General features: G+C 46.3%; 1 protein-coding gene and 1 long non-coding RNA gene across 2 annotated transcripts in view; one reads left to right on the top strand and one right to left on the bottom strand.

Annotated features, from left to right (window-relative positions):
* The window catches only part of TSNAXIP1 (translin associated factor X interacting protein 1), a 64,619-nt gene that overhangs the window by 21,722 nt on the left and 20,386 nt on the right, over positions 1-22,511 (bottom strand). The window contains exons 2-7 of the mRNA XM_084644747.1: positions 16,902-16,995; positions 14,461-14,567; positions 11,745-11,868; positions 9,617-9,710; positions 5,528-5,724; positions 1,361-1,496 (exon numbers count right to left, since the gene is read on the bottom strand). Of these exons, the coding sequence (XP_084500873.1) occupies positions 1,361-1,496; positions 5,528-5,724; positions 9,617-9,710; positions 11,745-11,868; positions 14,461-14,567; positions 16,902-16,995 (752 nt within the window). The remainder of the gene's footprint in view (positions 1-1,360; positions 1,497-5,527; positions 5,725-9,616; positions 9,711-11,744; positions 11,869-14,460; positions 14,568-16,901; positions 16,996-22,511) is intronic.
* The window catches only part of LOC311529077, a 29,164-nt gene continuing 9,429 nt past the window's right edge, over positions 2,777-22,511 (top strand). The window contains exons 1-2 of the long non-coding RNA XR_014713765.1: positions 2,777-2,961; positions 5,603-5,719. This is a non-coding gene — a long non-coding RNA (uncharacterized lncRNA). The remainder of the gene's footprint in view (positions 2,962-5,602; positions 5,720-22,511) is intronic.

Below are 22,511 nucleotides of genomic sequence, written 5' to 3'. Positions count from 1 at the left end.
GACTGGCTGCCTTCCCCACTGCCCCACCTCCTGGGGAAGAGCAGCCAATCAGGGCTTCTGCAGGGGGCAGGCAGAACTCTCTCCCCTTTCCCCAGAAGCTGACACTGCACTCACAGGATGAAGGTGGAGGGAAGAGAGAACTAAAGAGCACAGCAGCTTAGGGTGGCTCCATCCCTTCTTCCCCCCTCCCCTCCTGTGAGCAACAGGAGCAGGATGGTGCCTCTGCACCACCTGGAACACCCTGCCTCGGAGCGGGAAGGTGGGTTGAAGAACCCAGGAGCTATAGGAGGAGCAAATGTGGGACTGGGAGGGCAGATCTGATGTGGGGCTGAGGAGGTGCACAGTTAATTGCTGGGCTGAATGAGGAGCAGATGGGGAGCTGCTCTTCCAGAATGGAGGAGGAGGAGGAAGGGGACTGGAGAGTAGCTGGAAGCTTCGCACAGCACGGCCAGAATTTGGGAGACTCAGCAGTGCTGTAATGGCCATATACACAAGGGGTGGGGGTGGAACCCCTCTCAATCTGCCCTTCCTGCTTGACTTGTGAACCACTGATAAGTACTCTCTGGAAATGGTTTTCCAACCAGTTATGCACCCACTTTATAGTAGCTCCATCTAGGTTATATTTCCCTTGTTTGTTTATGAGAAGGTCATATGTATGTATTTATGCAAACACTTATTTGCATAGCCCTTCAATCCCCATTGGTGCCTCTGGCTGCTATTGTAATGCAAACATTCAATACTAAAATCAGGACTAATAAAGAACAAGAAGAAAGGCTACTTACCAGTAACTGTATTTCTTGGAGTAAATTATCTTTGCGGACCCACATTCCCTGCCCTCCTTACCCATATTCAAAGTCCCAGGCTGAATTTTGGGTTAGCGGGAAAGGACAGAGCAGAAGCAGGGATGTGCTGTCTTTGGGTCTGAACATTCAAATCCATATATGGGGCGCTCATGTGGACACCTAGCTATTGTTTTCCAGCAAGTTCCCAAACAGCAGCACTGGGGGTGACTCTGCAGGGGCCACCTACTCAATCACTATCACAGGTAAATAACCTGGCTGGCACAAACTCAGAGCAGTTTTGTAAACACAAATGCTCAAGATCCTTGACTTCCAGAAGGTTCGCTGGTTCGGAGGGATCGACCCTGCAGCCTGCCTGTCACAAGATCCTTGAGCACCAACAACTTCCACTGAAGTCAAATAGCACTAAGGGCTCTCAGCACCTTGCAGAATCTGGCCCTGCAATACCTGTTTCGTTAAGTAGCGGGTGAGTGCTGAGTCTTCCGTGCAATGTTGGTTATATGGCTCTGGATTTGGGGCTTGTTGCAGGATAAGCTCTTACAAAAATTTGCTTTCTCTACCTTGGACTTGGCGAAGCGACATTTCCAACTGCTGATTGCGCATTTCATTCAGGTCTGCTAGCAGCAGCTTGCGTGCGTCACACTCATTAATGTAGCGCATGTATTCCTTGGCCATATTCTTCCGCAGCATGTTCACCTGCAGGGGACAGGATACTGGGCTGACCACTGCACTCAAGCTCTCAGATACTGTAGAAATGAGCACCACTGAAAAGCCCATGAGAAAACTAATCGTTCTGTCTTCAGATCCGGGTTTGAATAGTGTGCAGTAAATAAGGCCTGGGGCCACACACAGAACAATGAGGAGAAAACTAAATATTGAATAGCTGCTCATTCTCTGAGCACTGTCCACCCTGTGCACTGAATGAGGCAGGCTCCTGCGGGAAAACAGCATGTGATCATGTACTTAAAGCCTGTATCATAATGCATATGCACCAGGGGGTCAAATTAAGGTTGCAAAGGCAGCATTAATTTTGGCATTTCCTTCCTTTTGAGTGATTGACTTTGCAACCTTAATAGCATTCTTTGACTTTTTTTGGTAGTAACATTGTACATATACAAAGATAGCTTAAACCACCTTTGTCCATCTCCCTCCCCGCCCCCACTCCCCCATCGTCTGAACCTCTGAGAGGCTTGGCCCAGAATCTAGCCCCAGCTTCCATTCCCAGATCTGCCAGAAGTGACGTTGTGCAGCCTCTCGGTTACCCCAGCTGTACAATGCAGGGGCATGAGGCTCTGCTCATCAAGAAGGGCTGTGAAGTGCACAGCAGCATAAGCACCAGTCAGTGAGGAGCTGAGACTGGAACTCATGGTCTGCGCCTGCCTGGTGCCCAGAACTCCTTCCCCCAGTGGTTAAAATAGACTGAAATAGGAGCAAGTTTTCACTGCACAAGCCAAGGAGCAGTAAGTGGGGTGGCGAGTTGCACCTTCAAGCCAAGTAGAGGAGGGGGAGTTTGACCTTTTGCATTTAGAGAGTGCTGAGCTTCCCACACTTACCTTTACTTGCCTAACCCCTGCCTTTCCCTAGCCCAACGGGGTGACAACAGCTGCTGCTGCTGCACCATCCCCCCAGTCAGGAGTTCTAGCTCTGTGGCTGCAAGAAGCATGCTTAGTGTGGAGGGACAGCATGTTAGGAAGCACTGTGTGGCTGGAGCATGCTCAGTGAAGATGGACTGGTTGGAGATTTTAGCTAAAGTTCAACTAAGTATGTGCAAATGTGATGCTCTGTAGTCATAAGTCAGCTAAATCTGGGTGGATTTTCATGAGGCCAGCAAAAGGCACTTCCTCAACCCCTGCCCCATTTAAAGTTCCCGCTTCAAACCCTGGAGGTGCCAGAGCTCCTTAAAGAAACAACTGAATATATCTTTTGACAGTGTCAAAACTATACCCATTTTCTCCTAACTTCTCTTTTAGAAACAGCTGTCATGGAGTCACCGGCGTGCTGCTCTGGAACTACTTCATACGAAGCCAGTCAGGACTCTGGGGGAGCCGCCTCCTCTCTCTGAGCTTACTGTCACCTGGGCAAGAAGCTTACACAGCTTCGACCTTCCTGGGTCTGACCTCGGAGCATTCAGCATCCCCTTCCACATTGGGCGCTTCCCGCAGTGAGTCCTCCCAGGCGGGGCTCATGGGGAAGCCAGAGGGCCCTGCACCCCAACTCCGCAGTCAGACAGGACTCTCAGGCAGTCAGTAAAACAGAAGGTTTATTAGTCCATAAGAACACAGTGTAGGACAGAACTTGTTAGCATAGAAATCAGTGACTTTCAGCCAAGTCCATCTTGCGGGGACGGGAGCCCAGAGCCAGGGCTCTGCTCCTTCTCCTGTGTCATAAGCCAGTGGAGACTCATCCTGGGCCCTGCCCTGCCCTGCCCTGCCCGTGGCTCCTCCTCTGGCCTTTGTCTCGCTTCCCAGGCCAAGAATCACCGCATCCCCCTCCTAGGTCTCAGGTTACTATAGCATTGTTACAGGCAGTGGGAGCAGCCTCCGCAAAAGTCACACTCCCTATTCCCACCACCTAGACATTGGTGCAATACACACGGAAAGTGAGGTACACAGAGCATTCATGCAAAACAGTAAGACTCACATAGGCTCATATACAACATAACAAGGGAAAATCCCCACTTCGTCACAATAGCTTAACTCAGTTCTTGCTGAAACTTAAAAAAAATCCACGAGGCAGTGTGATGGGATGTCCACCCCACACAAGGCTGAAGGAGTTAAGGTAGCTACATGGGCCAATTAACCTCCTTGGCTGCACCTGGAGGACGAGCCTGGGAGCAACTCAGACTAATTAGAGACAAGGCTCTGCTGGACAGGAACTGGAGGGGCCTGTATAAAATCCAGGAGCTGAGAGCAGCTGTGGGTGGCAGAGTGAAAAGCTACAGTCACTCCTGAGGTGAGAGAAGGCAAGGTAGGAAGCAGCTCCAGGATAGGACTGTACTGACCTTGACTGCTTGTTGTAAGGTCCCTGGGCTGGAATCCTGTGCAGAGGGCATGCCTGGATTCCCCTACCAGCCACTGGAGAAGTGGCACCATTAAGAGGGCAGTGAAAGAGAAGACTGCCTAAGACAGTGGGTCCTGAGAGATGTTGATACAGTGGAAGGGAAGGGGACAGTGAACAGAGGACCAAGCCACAAAGTGGGAGCAGATGAATCCTGAGGGTGTGAAAGTGCTGGAGTACAATGGCAGGAAGTGGTATTGACCTTGCAGAGCAAATCCCCAGATAGGGCCAGAAGGAGGTACTCTATCAGAGAGTAGAGCACCCTGGTGACAAACAGACACCTCATATTCTAGCCTGAGCAGTTTGTTTGACAAAGTTATAAGCAACTGAAAACTTATAAATGGAAAATGTAAGGCAGCCTTCACTGTAAGTGTCACTACCAGCATCACCTACAATAAAGTGAATGATAGATGCAATATGGACAGGTAGAGACCGGTACACCCACACCCATATAAATGGAAGTGGGAGTCATGTGACAAACTTTGGAGCCATGAGGTCAATTGCATTTCACAAGCACTTCTGACTGGCTCTCTGCCCACTAACTCACCTCCCCTGGAACTCATCTAGTATTCCACAGTTCTTAGCAAATTAAGCCATTTTAAATATTTCCTCCTTCTCCCTGAAATGGGGATTTCCCCACAGAAAATCAATCTGCCCAAAATCCAGGCCAGAAACATCCTTTCTAGATGTAAAAATGTCATGGCTTTTTTCTGATCTGATCTTCATCCCACTGGAAGAGGGAGAATTAGAGCAGGACCCAGTGGTCACTTCCAGCTCTGCAGGGCCATGAGACATTGGTGTTTATCATCAAGTCAGTTTTTAGATCTCTCTTAGATTACTACTAATAGGCTAATACTAATACTCTCTTTTAGATTACTCTAATAGGTTTTGTTATGGGGTTGATATAAACATTTTCTCAACACTCACGAGGGAGGATCTAAATAACTCATTTGTGGCTTTGTCACGTGTCAGTAATGTGCCTATCCCACGTATTGTGTACACAGACACAGTGAATAGTATTGACATGATGGCTGGGGAAGACACTGCAACAGGGCCACCCAGAGGATTCAGTGGGCCTGGGGTCTTTGGCAGCAGGGGTTCTTCTGCTCCAGGTCTTCGGGGCACTTCGACAAAGATATGGAGCAGAAGGATCCCCGCTGCCGAAGACCCAGAGTGGAAGAAGCAGCGGTGGGTCCTTCAGTCCGGGTGTGTTCGGCAGCACAGAAAGACCCCTGCCGCTGAATTGCCACCGAAAACTCTCGTGGGGGCCTGGGGCAAATTGCCCCACCCCTCTGGGTGGCCCTGCACTGCCATCTCTAGGGTTGGCAGTTCATAGCCCTGGCACCCCTGGGCTTGCTGCATCAGTTATGAAAGTGTAAAAATTGCTTGAGCCCTGACACCTCTTTCATTACAAATTAAGCACCAGGGAAGACAGACCTACATCCACAACTCAGAAGAGTTTTGACAGCATAGCACAGTGGAACGTGCCATCTGCAGGGAACACTGTGATGGAGACCTCTGCATTAGCACTGAATCAGGCTGAGCACGCCAAATCATCAGCACCTTACAAGGCCTATGGCTGCTCCCATTGATTCAGTGGGAGCAGGATCGGGCTGTCTGGGACTAGATGCATAAGGCTGGGGTGGGAAACATCTGGTTGACCATTTTACCTGAGTCTGCAGGGAGCCCTTCTCCTCCTCCATTTTGTCGATAAGCTTTAACAAATACAGTTTCTCTTTCTTCAGCTTGGTTATTTCAGCTTTCTCCTCCTCCTGGAGTGCCACGATCTGCCGGGTGCACTCATCTGACACACACACCAGCATTGCCTTCAAGGGCTCCAGGGAGCGGATCTTCTCCCTCAGGTGAGCTAAAGGAGGAAAGGGTGGGCTCTCTAATTAAGGACTCAACAGGGCTATGGAATTAGGCAGAAGACTCAATCTAAGAACTACTGTTCAATACTGGAACCTGTGACAAAACCAGCAAGTTTTTCCTCCACCTGCTATGGTGGACAGCTGAGGGCTGGCTTTCTTTGGGATTCTAGCTTCTGGGACTATATTCTGCTGATCTCTCTTCCTACAGGTCTAAGCTCCATGTGGGCTGCTGATCTTAATACACTGCTATTTATATTAAAAAGAAAAGGAGTACTGGTGGCACCTTAGAGACAAACACATTTATTTGAGCATAAGCTTTCGTGAGCTACAGCTCACTTCATCGGATGCATAAAGTGGAAAGTACAGTGAGGAGATTTTATATACACACAGACCATGAAAAAAATATACATTGTAAGGAGAGTGATCACTTAAGATGAGCTATTACCAGCAGGAGAGTGGGGTGGGGGGAGAGAGAACCTTTTGAAGTGATAATCAAGGTGGGCCATTTCCAGGAGTTAACAAGAACATCTGAGGAACAGTGTTGGGGGGGGAGGAGGAATAAACAAGGGGAAATAGTTTCACTTAGTATAATGACTCAACCACTCCCAGTCTCTATTCAAGCCTAAGTTAATTTTATCCAATTTGCAAATTAATTCCAATTCAGCAGTCTCTCGTTGGAGTCTGTTTTTGAGGTTTTTTTGTTGAAGGATAGTCACTTTCAGGTCAAAAATCGAGTGACCAGAGAGATTGAAGTGTTCTCTGACTGGTTTATGAATGTTATAATTCTTGACATCTGATTTGTGTCCATTTATTCTTTTACATAGAGACTGTCCGGTTTGCCCAATGTACATGGCAGAGGGGCATTGCTGGCACTTGATGGCATATATCATGTTGGTGGATGTGCAGGTGAACGAGCCTCTGATAGTGTGGCTGATGTGATTAGGCCCTATGATGGTGTCCCCTGAATGGATATGTAGACACAGTTGGCAACGGGCTTTGTTGCAAGGATAGGTTCCTGGGTTAACCATGAATTTAAAACTCGATCTCAGACCTAAAGGTCGCATTATTAAAACAAAAAGACTTTGAAAACAGACTCCAACGAGAGACTGCTGAATTGGAATTAATTTGCAAATTGGATACAATTAACTTAGGCTTGAATAGAGATTGGGAGTGGTTGAGTCATTATTCCAAGGTTCCTGGGTTAGTAGTTCTGTTGTGTGGTTGCTGGTGAGCATTTGCTTCAGGTTGGGGGGCTCTCTGTAGGCAAGGACTGGCCTGTCTCCCTAGATTTGTGAGAGTGATGGGTCGTCCTTCAGGATAGGTTGTAGATCCTTGATGATGCGTTGGAGAGGTTTTAGTTGGGGGCTGAAGGTGATGGCTAGTGGCGTTCTGTTATTATCTTTGTTGGGCCTGTCCTGTAGTAGGTGACTTCTGGGAACTCTTCTGGCTCTGTCAATCTGTTTCTTCACTTCCTCAGCTGGGTATTGTAGTTGTAAGAATGCTTGATAGAGATCTTGTAGGTGTTTGTCTCTGTCTGAGGAGTTGGAGCGAATGCGGTTGTATCATAGAGCTTGGCTGTAGACGATGGATCGTATGGTGTGGTCTGGGTGAAAGCTGGAGGCATGTAGGTAGGAATAGCGGTCAGTAGGTTTCCGGCATAGGGTGGTGTTTGTGACCATCACTTATTAGCACCATAGTGTCCAGGAAGTGGATCTCTTGTGTGGACTGGTCCAGGCTGAGGTTGATGTTGGGATGGAAATTGTTGCAATCATGGTGGAATTCCTCAAGGGCTTCTTTTCCATGGGTCCAGATGATGAAGATGTCATCAATGTAGCGCAAGTAGAGTAGGGGCATTAGGGGACGAGAGCTGAGGAAGCATTGTTCTAAGTCAGCCATAAAAATGTTGGCATACCCATTACAGTGCCGCTGATCTGAAGGTATACATTGTCCCCAAATGTGAAATAGTTATGGGTGAGGACAAAGTCACAAAGTTCAGCCAGCAGGTTTGCCGTGACATTATCCGGGATACTGTTCCTGACAGCTTGTAGTCCATCTGTGTGTGGAATGTTGGTGTAGAGGGCTTCTACATCCATAGTGGCCAGGATGGTGTTTTCAGGAAGATCACCGATGGATTGTAGTTTCCTCAGGAAGTCAGTGGTGTCTCGAAGACAGTTGGGAGTGCTGGTAGCATAGGGCCTGAGGAGGGAGTCTACATAGCCAGACAATCCTGTTGTCAGGGTGCCAATGCCTGAGATGATGGGGCGCCCAGGATTTCCAGGTTTATGGATCTTGGGTAGCAGATAGAATGCCCCAGGTCGGAGTTCCAGGGTGTGTCTGTGCGGATTTGTTCTTGTGCTTTTTCAGGGAGTTTCTTGAGCAAATGCTGTAGTTTCTTTTGGTAACCCTCAGAAGGTAATGGATTGTAGAAAGTGGTGCGAGAGAGCTGCCTAGCAGCCTCTTGTTCATATTCCGACCTATTCATGACGACGACAGCACCTCCTTTGTCAGCCTTTTTGATTATGATGTCAGAGTTGTTTCTGAGGCTGTGGATGGCATTGTGTTCTGCACAGCCGAGGTTATGGGGTAAGTGATGCTGCTCTTCCACAATTTCAGCCTGTGCATGTTGGCGGAAGCACTCTATGTAGAAGTCCAGTCTGTTGTTTCGACCTTCAGGAGGAGTCCATCTAGAATCCTTCTTTTTGTAGTGTTGGTAGGAAGGTCTCTGTGGATTAGTATGTTGTTCAGAGGTGTTTTGGAAATATTCCTTGAGTCAGAGACGTTGAAAATAGGATTCTAGGTCACCACAGAACTGTATCATGTTCGTGGGAGGTGGACGGGCAGAAGTAGAGGCGCTGAGATAGAACAGATTCTTCTGCTGGGATAAGAGTATAGTTGGATAGATTGACAATATTGCTGGGTGGGTTAAGGGAACCATTGCTGTGGCCTCTTGTGGCATGTAGTAGTTTAGATTGTTTCTCTACAAAAGAAAAAGGACACTAAACTAAGTGTGTGTTGTAATTGGCTTGTCTACTTTTTGTAAAGTATAGCCAGGAGGAAGTTTGTGTGGAAGGTTGGTTTTTTATGAGAGTATCCAGTTCTGAGAGCTCATTCTTAATCTTTCCCTGTTTGCTGTAGAGGAAGTTGATCAGGTGGTTCTACAGTTTCTTTGAGAGCGTGTGGCACAAGCTGTCAGCATAGTCTGTATGGTATGTAGATTGTAATGAATTCTCTCTGGTCACTCAATCTCACACCTAAAGGTCGCAATATTAAAACAAAGACTTCAAAACCAGACTCCAACGAGAGACTACTGAATTGGAATTAATTTGCAAACTGGATACAATTAACTTAGGCTTGAATAGAGACTGGGAATGGATGTGTCATTACACAAAGTAAAACTATTCTCCCTCCCCCCGCCCCCCCACTGCTCCTCCGAAGTTCCTGTTAACTGCTGGAAATGGCCCACCTTGATTATCACTACAAAAGGTCCCTCTCCCCGCTCTCCTGCTGGTAATAGCTCATCTTAAGTGATCACTCTCCTTACAGTGTGTATGATAACACCCATTTTTTCATGTTGTGTGTTTATAAATCTCCTCACTGTATTTTCCACTGAATGTATCCGATGAAGTGAGCTGTAGCTCACAAAAGCTTATGGTCAAATAAATTGGTTAGTCTCTAAGGTGCCACCAGTATTCCTTTTCTCATTACACAGACTCTCCAGTTCACAATAAGTACAAGAGGTAGTTAACAAGAGCCCATTTATTATTACTTTGGCATTGAAGCCTGTCCCTACTGCTCATCCTGTAGCTACCTGATACAGCTAATTTACTGTGTAAAGCCACCTGTCTAGAATGACTGTTACTCCCAGCAGAACAGAATCCAAGATCTTACCCAATGTAACTTCATACTCATTCTTTATGGCAGACAGCAGGGGCTTGTAGGTTTTGAAGTCCTCTATGAAGAACTCAAAGATCTCTCTATAAGGCTAACAGAAGACAGAGAGAGAGGGAACACTATCAAGGACTCTGTTCATTTTCCTTATCTAGAACGTTGGGCTAGCTGTTGAGGCAATCACTGTTGCTGTCTTAATTACTGCACAGATTATGATGATGTCAACATCCTTTTAAAAATACTGTTAAGTCTTAAAATAAACACTGTTACAATTCTCAATATGCAGCTAATGTATCCCAAAGTAAGTCACAAAAAATATACTTCTAGCTTTGCCATTGAAATGCAACAACCTCTGGGGTGGAGGATGACAGACAGTGGGGCAATGGGAAATTCTGGCCAAATCCCCAATCATATGAAAAATGCCATGGGATCTTTAGTGTCTGAGCAGAGCTGACAGGACCTCGGGTTTTGGGGTGAGCAAGTTTTGTTCTGGGTGGAAGCTAAGTTATTTTCAGAATATGAGCCAGTTGTGACTGATCAGGGTTTGCCCTTAGATTTCAAAATAATTATAACATGATGTTTATTACCAATATCTCCAAAATACCTTACATTTGGTGCCAGTGCTTGGTATTCATGGAAAGCCTGGAACAGGAGCTATCTAGTGACACCAAATTCCATCTAAAATTCCAAGCCACTAAAGAGCTAGACCTGGACATGAAACGAAGTAATCTGGTCTTTTCTATAACTCTTCCCTTGTTTAATACAGACATTTACTGCCAAGCAGAACAGCTTACAGCAGTAACAGGTAGCTGTAAAGGGACTATATTCCCATACACACATCTGTAATGAACCACTTCTATTTTCTTCTATTCATTTCATTTGAACTAAGAAAGGCATTCCTGGCAGTGATTCCGAGTTCCTCACATCCCCACTGCATGCTGAACTCTCTAATCACTATGGGGTGTTCCTCCGTACTAAAGATAAGCGAAAAGAGACATTGCTTTGGCCCTTAGTCAGTTTAGATACTAAGGGCTGCCAGGCAGGAATTCTCTCTCCCTACCTGTATGGTCAGTGCTCAGCACAAGAGGGTCAAACTTGTTTGGGAGGGAGTGGAAATTAGTACCTTTCAGGTTTCAGAGTAGTAATTAGTACCTTTCAGTCAGTGTCCATGGGCTGGAGTACCATGCACCAGGAAGAGCTTCCCAGTCTTACTGACTGCAGAGTGGACCCCTTTACTGAGGCACTTACAGGGTTTCACTTAAAGAAATTTCTCATTTATGAAACCTTTTTCCCTCTGTCCAGTTATCTCTCTTTATTCCCCTCCACCCAACCCTTTCCCCTCACCCCCACTGCGGTTCTTTCCCCTCTCTTGTGGCCCCTTTGGGGATTTGTCTCTGTCTCCACACCCCCAAAGTGTGTGAGTGGGAAGAGCAAGAGCCACTTCCCTGAACCTGGGGTGATCTGATCTGCAGAGGGGGAGGCAGGGAGAAGCAGCCACTCCTCTGAGGCCAGGGCTCAGCAGGAGCAGGGAAGAGAGAAGGAAGAAGCCTCTCCACTAAACCTCTACTCTGCGCATTGGTCAGCAAGGCTATTCAAAGGGGCTCAGCAGGCGGAGGGGGAGTGAGTGACCCATGCCCAATCTAGCATGAGGCTGAAGAAATAGGTCTTAGGGTCAGATCTGGCCCATGAGCTGTATGCTTGGAACCCTGGCCTAGGAGAATGGGGTCCTGGTCAAGCGTGGGACCTGTTTTTTGTATTACAATAGTGCAAGGCAATGCATGACGGCCATAGCGTGGAATTTCAGCAACTGCATTTGGCCCACAAGTTGCATTCTGGGGCCCATTCACATTTCCAAAAAACAATGGAGAAACTAGGTAGTGGCTGGGCAAGAAAATGTGAAGTGTTCTAGGAGGTGCTAAGTGTTATCATCCTAGCACAGTTACACTGCTTTGTGCACATGGCTTCAAAGTGCCAAGCAAAGCCAGTTCTCATTCAGCACTGCCAAAGGGTCTTCTCTGTCCATCTGCTTTTCTTTTAAGGAACCTATGAATGGCCAGTTTAAAAAAAAAAAAATCCATCCCACTTTGCACTGATGTTTGAATTCACCAGTGTCCCCCTTCCATCAGACCTGGAGCTTAAGTTCCTGAGCGTTCTCTTTAGTCAGGTCCAGAGACTGCAGCTCTTTCCTTAGGTAGGATTCCAGCTCTTCCAGGTACCGTGGTTTTGCAATGGTAAGAGAAGCCAGTTTCTTGCTGCAGACAGACAGAAAATGACAGGCAAAATTCTACCACATCTATGGTTTACAATCTGTGAGCTCTAGGGTTCTCTCCCCCCATCCGCCATAGCTTTAGAGTGGATCACTTTACTGTGGCGGTACATCCTTCCAGTATATGAGACTCAGTGTCCTGAGCGGCTCACAGGAACAGAGGCAGATTCGATTGCCACCCAGCCAGACTTTACCTCATTACTCAGGTTCAATAGGGCTGTGCCTCATATATAGGTTGCACTACAAAGAGACTCACATTTTTCCCTGCTCAATATCTGTGAAAAGAAGTATTGGGGTCCATCTGTATTTGTGTCAGACTGGAGAATAGTGTGTATTTGAGGCAGAGAGTAGGTCTTCCCCCCATTACATTTTCTGTCTTTCCATCTAGGCCCAAAACTCTGGCACTGGAGTTCTCATCAAGGTGTGTGCGTGTGAGAGAGAGAGAGTGCACAGGTGAGAGAGTTTGTCTGTCCGCTCCTCCATGTGTATGTGGAGCCTCGCCTTGCACCAACCCACTTCCCATTACTAACCTCGCAACCAGGGCTAGCCTTCGGTGTCCTGGCTGACTGGCCAAGCTGCTGGCCTGCAGGGAGGTAACAACTCCCAGCGCCATCAATACAGGGTTCAGCTGCAGCCAAATTTACTAGAACATTTATTTACATCAATCAGATTTGTTCTAGTTGGAGCCTGCCCTGTTGGCTGACAGGAGTTGTAGTCAACTCTGTCCTGGAAAGCACCTGACTGCCTAGGCAGGATACCCAGGGAAAGGCCTGAGAGGTCTTCATATCAACTGTTGGGAATGGGCCACATCCACCATGATTGAATTGGCCTCGTCAGCACTGACCCCCCACTTGGTAAGGCAACTCCCATCTTTTCATGTGCTGTGATATATATACTGCTTACTGTATTTTACACTCATAGAATCATAGAATATCAGGGTTGGAAGGGACCTCAGGAGGTCATCTAGTCCAACCCCCTGCTCAAAGCAGGACCAATCCCCAATTAAATCATCCCAGCCAGGGCTTTGTCAAGCCTGACCTTAAAAACTTCTAAGGAAGGAGATTCTACCACCTCCCTAGGTAACGCATTCCAGTGTTTCACCACCCTCCTAGTGAAAAAGTTTTCCCTAATATCCAACCTAAACCTCCCCCACTGCAACTTGAGACCATTACTCCTTGTCCTGTCCTCTTCTACCACTGAGAATAGTCTAGAACCATCCTCTCTGGAACCACCTCTCAGGTAGTTGAAAGCAGCTATCAAATCCCCCCTCATTCTTCTCTTCTGCAGACTAAACAATCCCAGTTCCCTCAGCCTCTCCTCATAACTCATGTGTTCCAGACCCCTAATAATTTTTGTTGCCCTTCGCTGGACTCTCTCCAATTTTTCCACATCCTTCTTGTAGTGTGGGGCCCAAAACTGGACACAGTACTCCAGATGAGGCCTCACCAATGTCGAATAGAGGGGGACGATCACGTCCCTCGATCTGCTGGCTATGCCCCTACTTATACATCCCAAAATGCCATTGGCCTTCTTGGCAACAAGGGCACACTGCTGACTCATATCCAGCTTCTTGTCCACTATCACCCCTAGGTCCTTTTCCACAGAACTGCTGCCTAGCCATTCGGTCCCTAGTCTGTAGCTGTGCATTGGGTTCTTCCATCCTAAGTGCAGGACCCTGCACTTATCCTTATTGAACCTCATCAGATTTCTTTTGGCCCAATCCTCCAATTTGTCTAGGTCCCTCTGTATCCTATCCCTGCCCTCCAGCGTATCTACCACTCCTCCCAGTTTAGTATCATCCGCAAATTTGCTGAGAGTGCAATCCACACCATCCTCCAGATCATTTATGAAGATATTGAACAAAACCGGCCCCAGGACCGACCCCTGGGGCACTCCACTTGACACCGGCTGCCAACTAGACATGGAGCCATTGATCACTACCCGTTGAGCCCGACAATCTAGCCAACCTTCTACCCACCTTATAGTGCATTCATTCAGCCCATACTTCTTTAACTTGCTGACAAGAATACTGTGGGAGACCGTGTCATCAGACTCCATGCATCTGATGAAGTGTGTTATAGCCCACGAAAGCTTATGCCCAAATAAATTTATTAGTCTCTAAGGTGCCACAAGGACTCCTTGTTGCTTTTGCTGACATAGACTAACATGGGTACCCCTCTGAAACCTGTCTTAATGTCTGGTAGACCCAATGTAATGCGAAGCAGTGCATCGAGACCGAAGGACATTTTCAGCTTAAGAACCAGTTTTGGTTTTTGATTAAGCACTGACCACAAATCACTATTAAACAAACCCTTGGTGTTTCCCACACAGCTGCTGCTCAGAACTGGCCCTGCTTTGTCTGATACCAGAAGTCCTTAGGGATGCTGCCAGCACCCCACACTAGAGTTCCAACTGATGCAGCTGAGTAGCAACGGTGGTGATTTTGTTCTATAATTCCTGGGTATAGACAAGCCCATTTTCTGCTACCCTGCTGGAACATCTTGGGCCTATTTCCGAGATCCCATGCTGTACGCTGCAGTTTTTCCTAGCACTTTTAATAATAAAGTGCTAGTCTTACCTTCTCCCCTCTGGACTACAACAGGGTTTCTGATTCTGTAAGATAGCCTGCCCAGATGCATATGCAGGCCATGTAGACAAACGACCTCCAACAGAAAACCGGTAGGCCTGAAAGAAAAGCAGAAATCACACCTGTGAATCCCTCTGTGCCCAGTGTTTCTAATTGGGGTTAGAATAATCAGGTGCCTTTCTAGAACCAGCACAGATGGCCCAGGGACAGTTAAACTCAGGAAAGAGAAGGTGCCAGAAAACCCCTTTCTCTCAGCTAGGGGAGGAATAGCTCAGTGGTTTGAGCATTGGCCTGCTTAAACCCAGGGGTGTGAGTTCAATCCTTGAGGGGGGCCATTTTGGGATCTGGGGCAACAATAAGGGATGGTATTTGGTCCTGCTGTGAAGGCAGGAGACTGGACTCAATGACCTTTCAAGGTCCCTTCCAGCTCTATGAGATAGGTATATCTCCATAAGCCATGGTAGCATGTCTGCTGCTCCTTAATGTAACCAAGAATAATCATTTATGGGGGGAGGGATAGCTTGGTGGTTTGAGCATGAGCCTGCTAAACCCAGGGTTGTGAGCTCAATCCTTGAGGGGGCCATTTAGGGATCTGGGGCAAAAAAAATTGGGGATTGGCCCTGTTTTGAACAGGGTGTTGGAGAAGATGACCTCCTGAGGTCCCTTCCAACCCTGATATTCTGTGACATCCAAAGACTAATTGAACTATTGTCTGTCTCGCTCTCTTTTTTGTTTTTTAAGGAAAATTACCTGCACTGAGTGGTTTAGTTAATTAAAATAGTGCAAGTCAGTGTGTAAAAAAGCCCATGGTGGCTGTGGGACATGCTTCTTAGACTGCATGTTCCTCGGGGCAGGGGCATGTCTTTCCACAGATGTCTGGAGCTCTAGCACAGACTAACACAATGGTCCCCCGATCCTGACTGAGGACTTTGTGTGCTATTGCAAAATAAATATCATGTCAACAAAGCAGCATTCTGGTCTAACTTCCAAATCTGTATGAAAACCAGAATTTGCTGCTTCACTTGGGCCTTGTCTCCATTAGGAATTTATGCACTGTGGGAGCTGTCCCATGCAACCCCTCAGTGGAGCTGTATTGTGCTGATGGAAAGCCAAGCACATATTGGGGTTGTTTACCCATTTGGAACCAGAGCATGTCATATCCATGTAAGCCCCACTTTACATTATGCAGCACATCATCACTGGGGGTTTGCGGGGATGTAGCACCATGCATGCAAATCTTGCTAATGGAGGCAAGCCCTAAAGAAAAGAATCAATTGCCAATAAAATTGAATTTCCTTTCAAAACACTGAATTGCCTCTGAAAAAAGAAGCAGACCCCTGTGGTGAATTCTGAAAGCCTACCAGCCATTTCAGAACTTTCCCACCACTGCATCTTGCAGCGTTTCTCAGTGACACACTGACTTCCATAAGTCATTATTTCCTTGGAGAAAAGTGTCGGAGGTGACTTGCCACTCTTTATGTTCACTATTATCACGGGATAGTTGGAGTTCTGATTGTCTAAGACAAATTCCTTATGTCTGGAAACTTTATAAAGAGTTATCCATGGGAGAAGTTTTAATCTCAGGATGCCAAAGATGATCCTGTGATAGTTTAAATATCCCTCTGACCTCAGTAAGAAGTGGAGAAATTGTACTGGTGGAGCATTGTGACTCCAATTTACTGAGACTTAAAGATATTGTGTTGTGAGAAAAGTTCTAAAATGACTTCCCAACTGTAGGAACAAAGCAGTACAGTTTGCAAGGAGAGTTACTGTATGAGTAGGCTATACAGCTCACTCCAGGAGCTGACACATTCCCAGAGTGCCACTAAACTCTCACAATGGTGTTGTTTTTTTAAGAAACAATGTGTGACGTATCCAACTCCTTCTGCCCTCCCAAGTTATCTACAATAATATGGTGTTTCTGGAGTTTGCTCTCTGTTAGTGGGACACTCTTATACAAGCAGGTTAAGGTTTTATTTTACTCAGTATGACTGCCACTTTTGAAGGAACTGATGTTCTTTTAAGTAGCTTTTAGCTCATGATTACATAGCATGTGATGTCAGGTCTAATTCTGTTTACTGCATTGGCCAAACTCTGGCTTTGGTCGTCTGCCATATTGTGGTTATACTAAAAAAAACTGCAGCCAAGAAGAGAATTGAAGCACAACTGTTATTTCTCTCCCCCCCTCCCCCACATCTGCCACTGATTATTCAAAGACTCCAGCCTGCAGTACCGTTTCTTGATCTGAAAAGCCAGGGATTGCAGCACTGCATGCCGAGACCTGTAGCCTCTGTGGACTGCACAGAGATGAAAACCGCTGAAATTTGCTTTATTTTATAAGTGTCTGGCATGGCCCTTGGGCTTCTGGCAAGTTGCCAAAGCATCCCCAGGTGGACCAAGATTAGGTGCTCCGTGGTTATATTTCCACTCACCAGAGTCTTTCGTTTCTTCAGAAGGGTGTGTTTCAGACTACCAGTCTGTATTTGGTAACTTGAACTCTCCGGGGAATGTAGACTAGGTGCCCATCTGTAATGACAGAAAAGAAACCTACATTTCAAAAAATGTGCAACAACATCCAAAATACTATTCTGAATGCCACTGGGCAACAAAAGGTATGTAATCCCATCACCATCAGCTGGAACCCAATACGCTGCAGAAACCAGTGGTTTAGTGGGCTCTCCTAATAGGATGGGGGTGATAGCAATGGAAGAGGGAAGAATCCAGGGGCAAGGTTACTTACTCATTATGCCTGTGAAAGTCTGCATCTTTTTCACATCACTTTTCCCCATTTGTTGCTACCAATGATGCTCAGCACTTATAATTTCAGAGCTCCATGTGGTTGGAGTAGATTAGTATTATTGTCCCCACCTTCTAGATACAGTAAATTAGAAATACAATCCTGTTGACCATCTCTGCTTCACTTGTCAGAGAAGATTCAATGAATTCAAGCCCACTGCTGACCAAACACCCACTCATCTTTCAGAGTAGGCGTCCTGCTGCCTTTGATTGTAATGTGTAATTTTCTTTGGCAGCTTTCATTTTCTGTCTGCTTAATCACCTTTTGGATTCACTAGCCCAGATTTCTGGGTTGGATATGCAGAGGGTGTAACCAGAGCATGCCTTCCAAGACCAGCTGCTTATAAATGCAGATGGCTAGAGTTTATAAGGGGTACAAATATGGCTGCATTCACATCTTTTGGGGAAGTAGGGTTGCCACCTATTTGGCTCCATGATACAGCAGATATGGTTATTTCTGGATGTTCTGATGAAGTTGCATTGTCACTTTGTCACACACTGGCACAACACTGATCTGTCACTCAGGCTTGCAACTTGGGAGTCCTCTTCAACTCATACCTCTCTCTAGGTCCTTACATCCAGACTATGTCAAAATCATACAGATTCTTTCTGCATAACATCTCTAAGATACGGTCTTTCCTTTCTATCCATACAGCTAAATCTCTCATCTTGCATCTCAATTACTGCAGCCGCCTTTTCTCTGGTGTTGACAAATGCAACTATGCAATCCATTCAGAATGTTGTTGTAAAGGTCAATTTCCTAGCTTGTCACTATGTGTCACGCCCTCTTTGAATCCCTCCACTGGCCCCCCCTTCTCAACTGCATCAAACATAAGCTACTTATCTTAACTTTCAAAGCCCTTCGTGACCTACCCCCACTCTACCTATCATCTCTCTTTCACTACTGAGATGTTGACTTCCATTGATCACGATGCCAGCCTCCATTCTCTCACTCTTTAAATTTTCAAACAAGCACCTTTGTGCTTTCTCTCATAGAAGAATCATAGAATAACAGAGTTGGAAGGGACCTCTGGAGGCCATCTAGTCCAACCCCCTGCCCAGAGCAGGACCAATCCCAACTAAATCATCCCAGCCAGGGCTTTGTCAAGCCTGACCTTAAAAACTTCTAAGGAAGGGGATTCCACCACCTCCCTAGGTAACGCATTCCAGTGTTTCACCACCCTCCGAGTGAAAAAGTTTTTCCCAATATCCAACCTAAACCTTCCCCACTGCAACTTGAGACCATTACTCCTTGTCCTGTCATCTGCTATCACTGAGAATAGTCGAGATCCATCCTCTTTGGATCCACCTTTCAGGTAGTTAAAAGCAGCTATCAAATCCCCCCTCATTCTTCTCTTCCGTAGACTAAACAATCCCAGTTCCCTCAGCCTCTCCTCATAACTCATGTGTTCCAGTCCCCTAATCATTTTTGTTGCCCTTCGCTGGACTCCCTCCAATTTCTCCACATCCTTCTTGTAGTGTGGGGCCCAAAATTGGACACAGTACTCCAGATGAGGCCTCACCAATGTCGAATAGAAGGGAACGATCACATCCCTCGATCTGCTGGCAACGCCCCTACTTATACACCCCAAAATGCCATTGGCCTTCTTGGCAACAAGGGCACACTGTTGACTCATATCCAGCTTCTCATCCACTGTAACCCCTAGGTCCTTCTCTGCAGAACTGCTGCCTAGCCATTCGGTCCCTAGTCTGTAGCGGTGCATTGGTTTCTTCCGTCCTAAGTGCAGGACTCTGCACTTGTCCTTGTTGAACCTCATCAGATTTCTTTTGGCCCAATCCTCCAATTTGTCTAGGTCCCTCTGTATCCTATCCCTACCCTCCAGCGTATCTACCACTCCTCCCAGTTTAGTGTCATCCGCAAAGTTGCTGAGAGTGCAATCCACACCATCCTCCAGATCATTTATGAAGATATTGAACAAAATCGGCCCCAGGACCGACCCTTGGGGCACTCTGCTAGATACCAGCTGCCAACTAGACATGGAGCCATTGATCATTACCCGTTGAGCCCGACAATCTAGCCAACTTTCTACCCACCTTGTAGTGCATCCATCCAGCCCATACTTCTTCAACTTGCTGACAAGAATACTGTGGGAGACCGTGTCAAAAGCTTTGCTAAAGTCGAGGAATAACGCGTCCACTGCTTTTCCTTCATCCACAGAACCAGTTATCTCATCATAGAAGGCAATTAGATTATGCTACCCCTCACATGCTACCCTTCACACTTGGGAGGAGCGCTGATGTGCATCTGCAAAGCTACCTCATTATCCTCCTTCAAAACCCCCTTTAAAACTCTCCTTTGGCATGATGCCAACAAAAAACTTGAAAATGGCCAGCCTGCTGGCTTGCTAAGATAACTGTCCATCATGCTCACTGTTTCCTTGTACTTTCCCATCAGTATCCATCTGTTGACCCTTGTCTTATACTAACAGGGTAAGCTTCTTGGGGCAAAGGCCATCTTTTGTACAGCGGCTAGCACAACGGTCCTTGACTAAGGCTCCTTGGCATGACAGTAATGCAAATAATTATGTTTAAAGGGAGTCAAACTTAGTGTGTTGTTCATAAATGTACAAGCAGCCTAAGACTCTTAACTGGGAATACTTTAGAAACCTAAAAGTCTAGTAAATAAATTGGTTCAGAAAATCTGTTCTCAAAGCTTTTGTAGGTGTCAAGAAGAAAAGAGGTCTCCGATATTTTGAAATCCTACATTACTGTTAAAGTGGTGAGGTACTGTTGGCAGATAAACACAGGCTGCAGCTATGTGCTACTGGAAACATTTCTGTATATCTCCAGTACATCACAGGCCGTAAAACATGAAATAACTTGCATCTTTAAGGATTTGTAGCAATCGGATAATGGAACTGCAATTTTAATGCATCTACTGCTTAATTTAATCAAAATGGATCCTAACCATCCAGAGACGAAAATCATATAATCACACCTGTAGCTAACCATGCACTAAGCACCCCCAATCCCCAGTGACTTCAATAGAAATTAAGTTAATTTAGCATTCTGGAGAACACGGTCAGATTTTTGCAGGGTTGGGCCTTCAGATTGATTGCCGCTATCAGCTAGCTCCCACAAGTGTCAGGAAGGCATTTTTCTCTCAGATGCACCACTGGACAATTGGCCAGGTGCATGCTGGGTTTTCTCTCTCTTCCTGACAGAAGCAGGATCTCAGACTAGATTGGCCATGGTTTGGTATGGAAAATTCCATGCTCCATACCTTGTGAAATGTAAACAAATTTTAAAGAAACCCACAAGTGAAAAGTTGTGTCCAGATCAGAGGTGGGCAAACTATGGCCCGCGGGCCCGTCCTGCCAGCCCTTGAGCTCCCGGCTGGGGAGGCTAGTCCCCGGCCCCTCCCTCGTTGTCCCCCTCCCCCACAGCCTCAGTGTACCGCCAGTGCGGGAGGGGGCTGCACTGCAGGGGCAAGGGAGAGCAGGAAGGTGTGGCGTTTAGATGCTCCTTGTAATGATTAGAAATGGGAGCACTGGCTGTTGGAAGTCTGAAAGGACAGGAAACAGGAAGCTGGGGGGGAAGTTGAGGAGGCGGAGTGAGAGCTACCGAGGGTGCAGCAGCAACTTGGTAAAGAGGTTTCCACTTTAAAAATAAAGTCCTGTTGAAGTTCGTTAGTACCTTGCCTGGTTGCTACAACATTTTGGCGACGAGGATGGATCTTCTGTCTCTGAACCCACCTGCACCCTTTCTGCAAAGCCCAGGTGAGCCTCCAATTGCTTTTAATGCCTGGATCCATTTGTTAGAGACTTATCTGCTTGCAATCACTACTACAGAGATTTCTGAAGTAAGAAAGCGTGCTCTGCTAATCCACTGCCTTGGAGCAGAAGCGCAGCGTATATTTTACACCTTTCTCTTTGCAGATAATAAATATGAGACTGCACTCACTGCATTAAAGAACTTTTTGTGCCAAAAGTGAATGTAGTAGCTAATTGCTACAGATTTCGCCAATGTGAGCAGAAAACAGGGGAGACTATAATGCAGTATATTGCTTCCCTGAGGAGTCTGATTGTAACTTGTGACTTTGGGAATGTGGCAGATGAGATGATTAGAGACCAGCTCATTGAGAAAACAACCATGCTTCATGTAAGAGAACGCTTGCTTCTACAACCACAGCTTACACTAGAAAAAGCAATAACCATTGCTACTCAGATTGAGTCAGTTACAGCTGAAGCCAAAATAATGAGCATGGATATAGGAGGCACAGTCCAGGCTGTGACTCCTTTGCAGAAAAGTTCACTATCGCTGCAGACAAATGATTACAAGAGGAAAACTAATGGAAAACCACAGAATCAGCAAATTCAAAATACAGTAAAAGCATACTTTCGCTGTGGATCCCCACATCACCTTGCAAGCTACACAGGATGTCTGGTAAAAGTAGCTCAGTGCAATCATTGCAAAGAGATTGGACATTTTGCTAAAGTATGTCGTAGCAGCCAGTTCAATCAACAGGTGCATGCAGTTACAATACCAGATGTTACTGTGCTGAGCGTGGACAAAATCACTACTGCACATATTCCAGAACAAATAAAGTGCACTGTAAACATTTCTGCCATACCCTCAGGCAAATCACACTCTATTCAGCTAATGTTGGACACTGTCTCAGCAGTATCTATACTACCTGATTCCATCTATCTGCATTACTTTAAAGATGTGCCTCTTACTGAACCCAAACTTCACTTGGTGTGCTATTTGAAAAAACATATTCCAGTACATGGCTGCCTGCCAGCAATAGTTACTTTTGGTGATTGCTGTGTAACTGCAGAGTTCTACATTGTCCACCATGGCACTCCTATCCTTGGCAGAGATTTATTGGCTGCTTTAAATCTCAGGGTAGTTAATGGATTAATTGATCTCCCTCAGCAACGCACTCTTGCGGTACACACACAAGTTTCAGCTAGGACCCAACACCAGGTTGAGGAGAAACTCGGCTGTGCTTATGGGCTTCTGCATAAAGTTAAAATGTGGAATAATGTGATGCCTGTACAACAGACGTTACGGCGCTTACCATTTTCAGTCAGGGAAGCTGATTCAGAGGAACTTAGAAAACTTGTTCAAAAGGACATTATTGAGAAGATTGACTCCTCTGAATGGGTTTCACCTATAGTAGTGACGCAGAAGAAGGGTGGAGGCAGTCGCCTTTGTGTGGACTTACGGGAGCCAAATAAAGCTATTGTGATTGACAGCCATCCTCTTCCTCACATAGAAGA

Source organism: Lepidochelys olivacea (genome assembly GCF_965140295.1).
Source record: "Lepidochelys olivacea isolate rLepOli2 genome assembly, chromosome: 12".
NCBI lineage: Eukaryota > Metazoa > Chordata > Testudines > Cheloniidae > Lepidochelys > Lepidochelys olivacea.
Note: the sequence above shows the minus strand (reverse complement) of the source record. Positions and strands in the feature narration are given on the sequence as shown.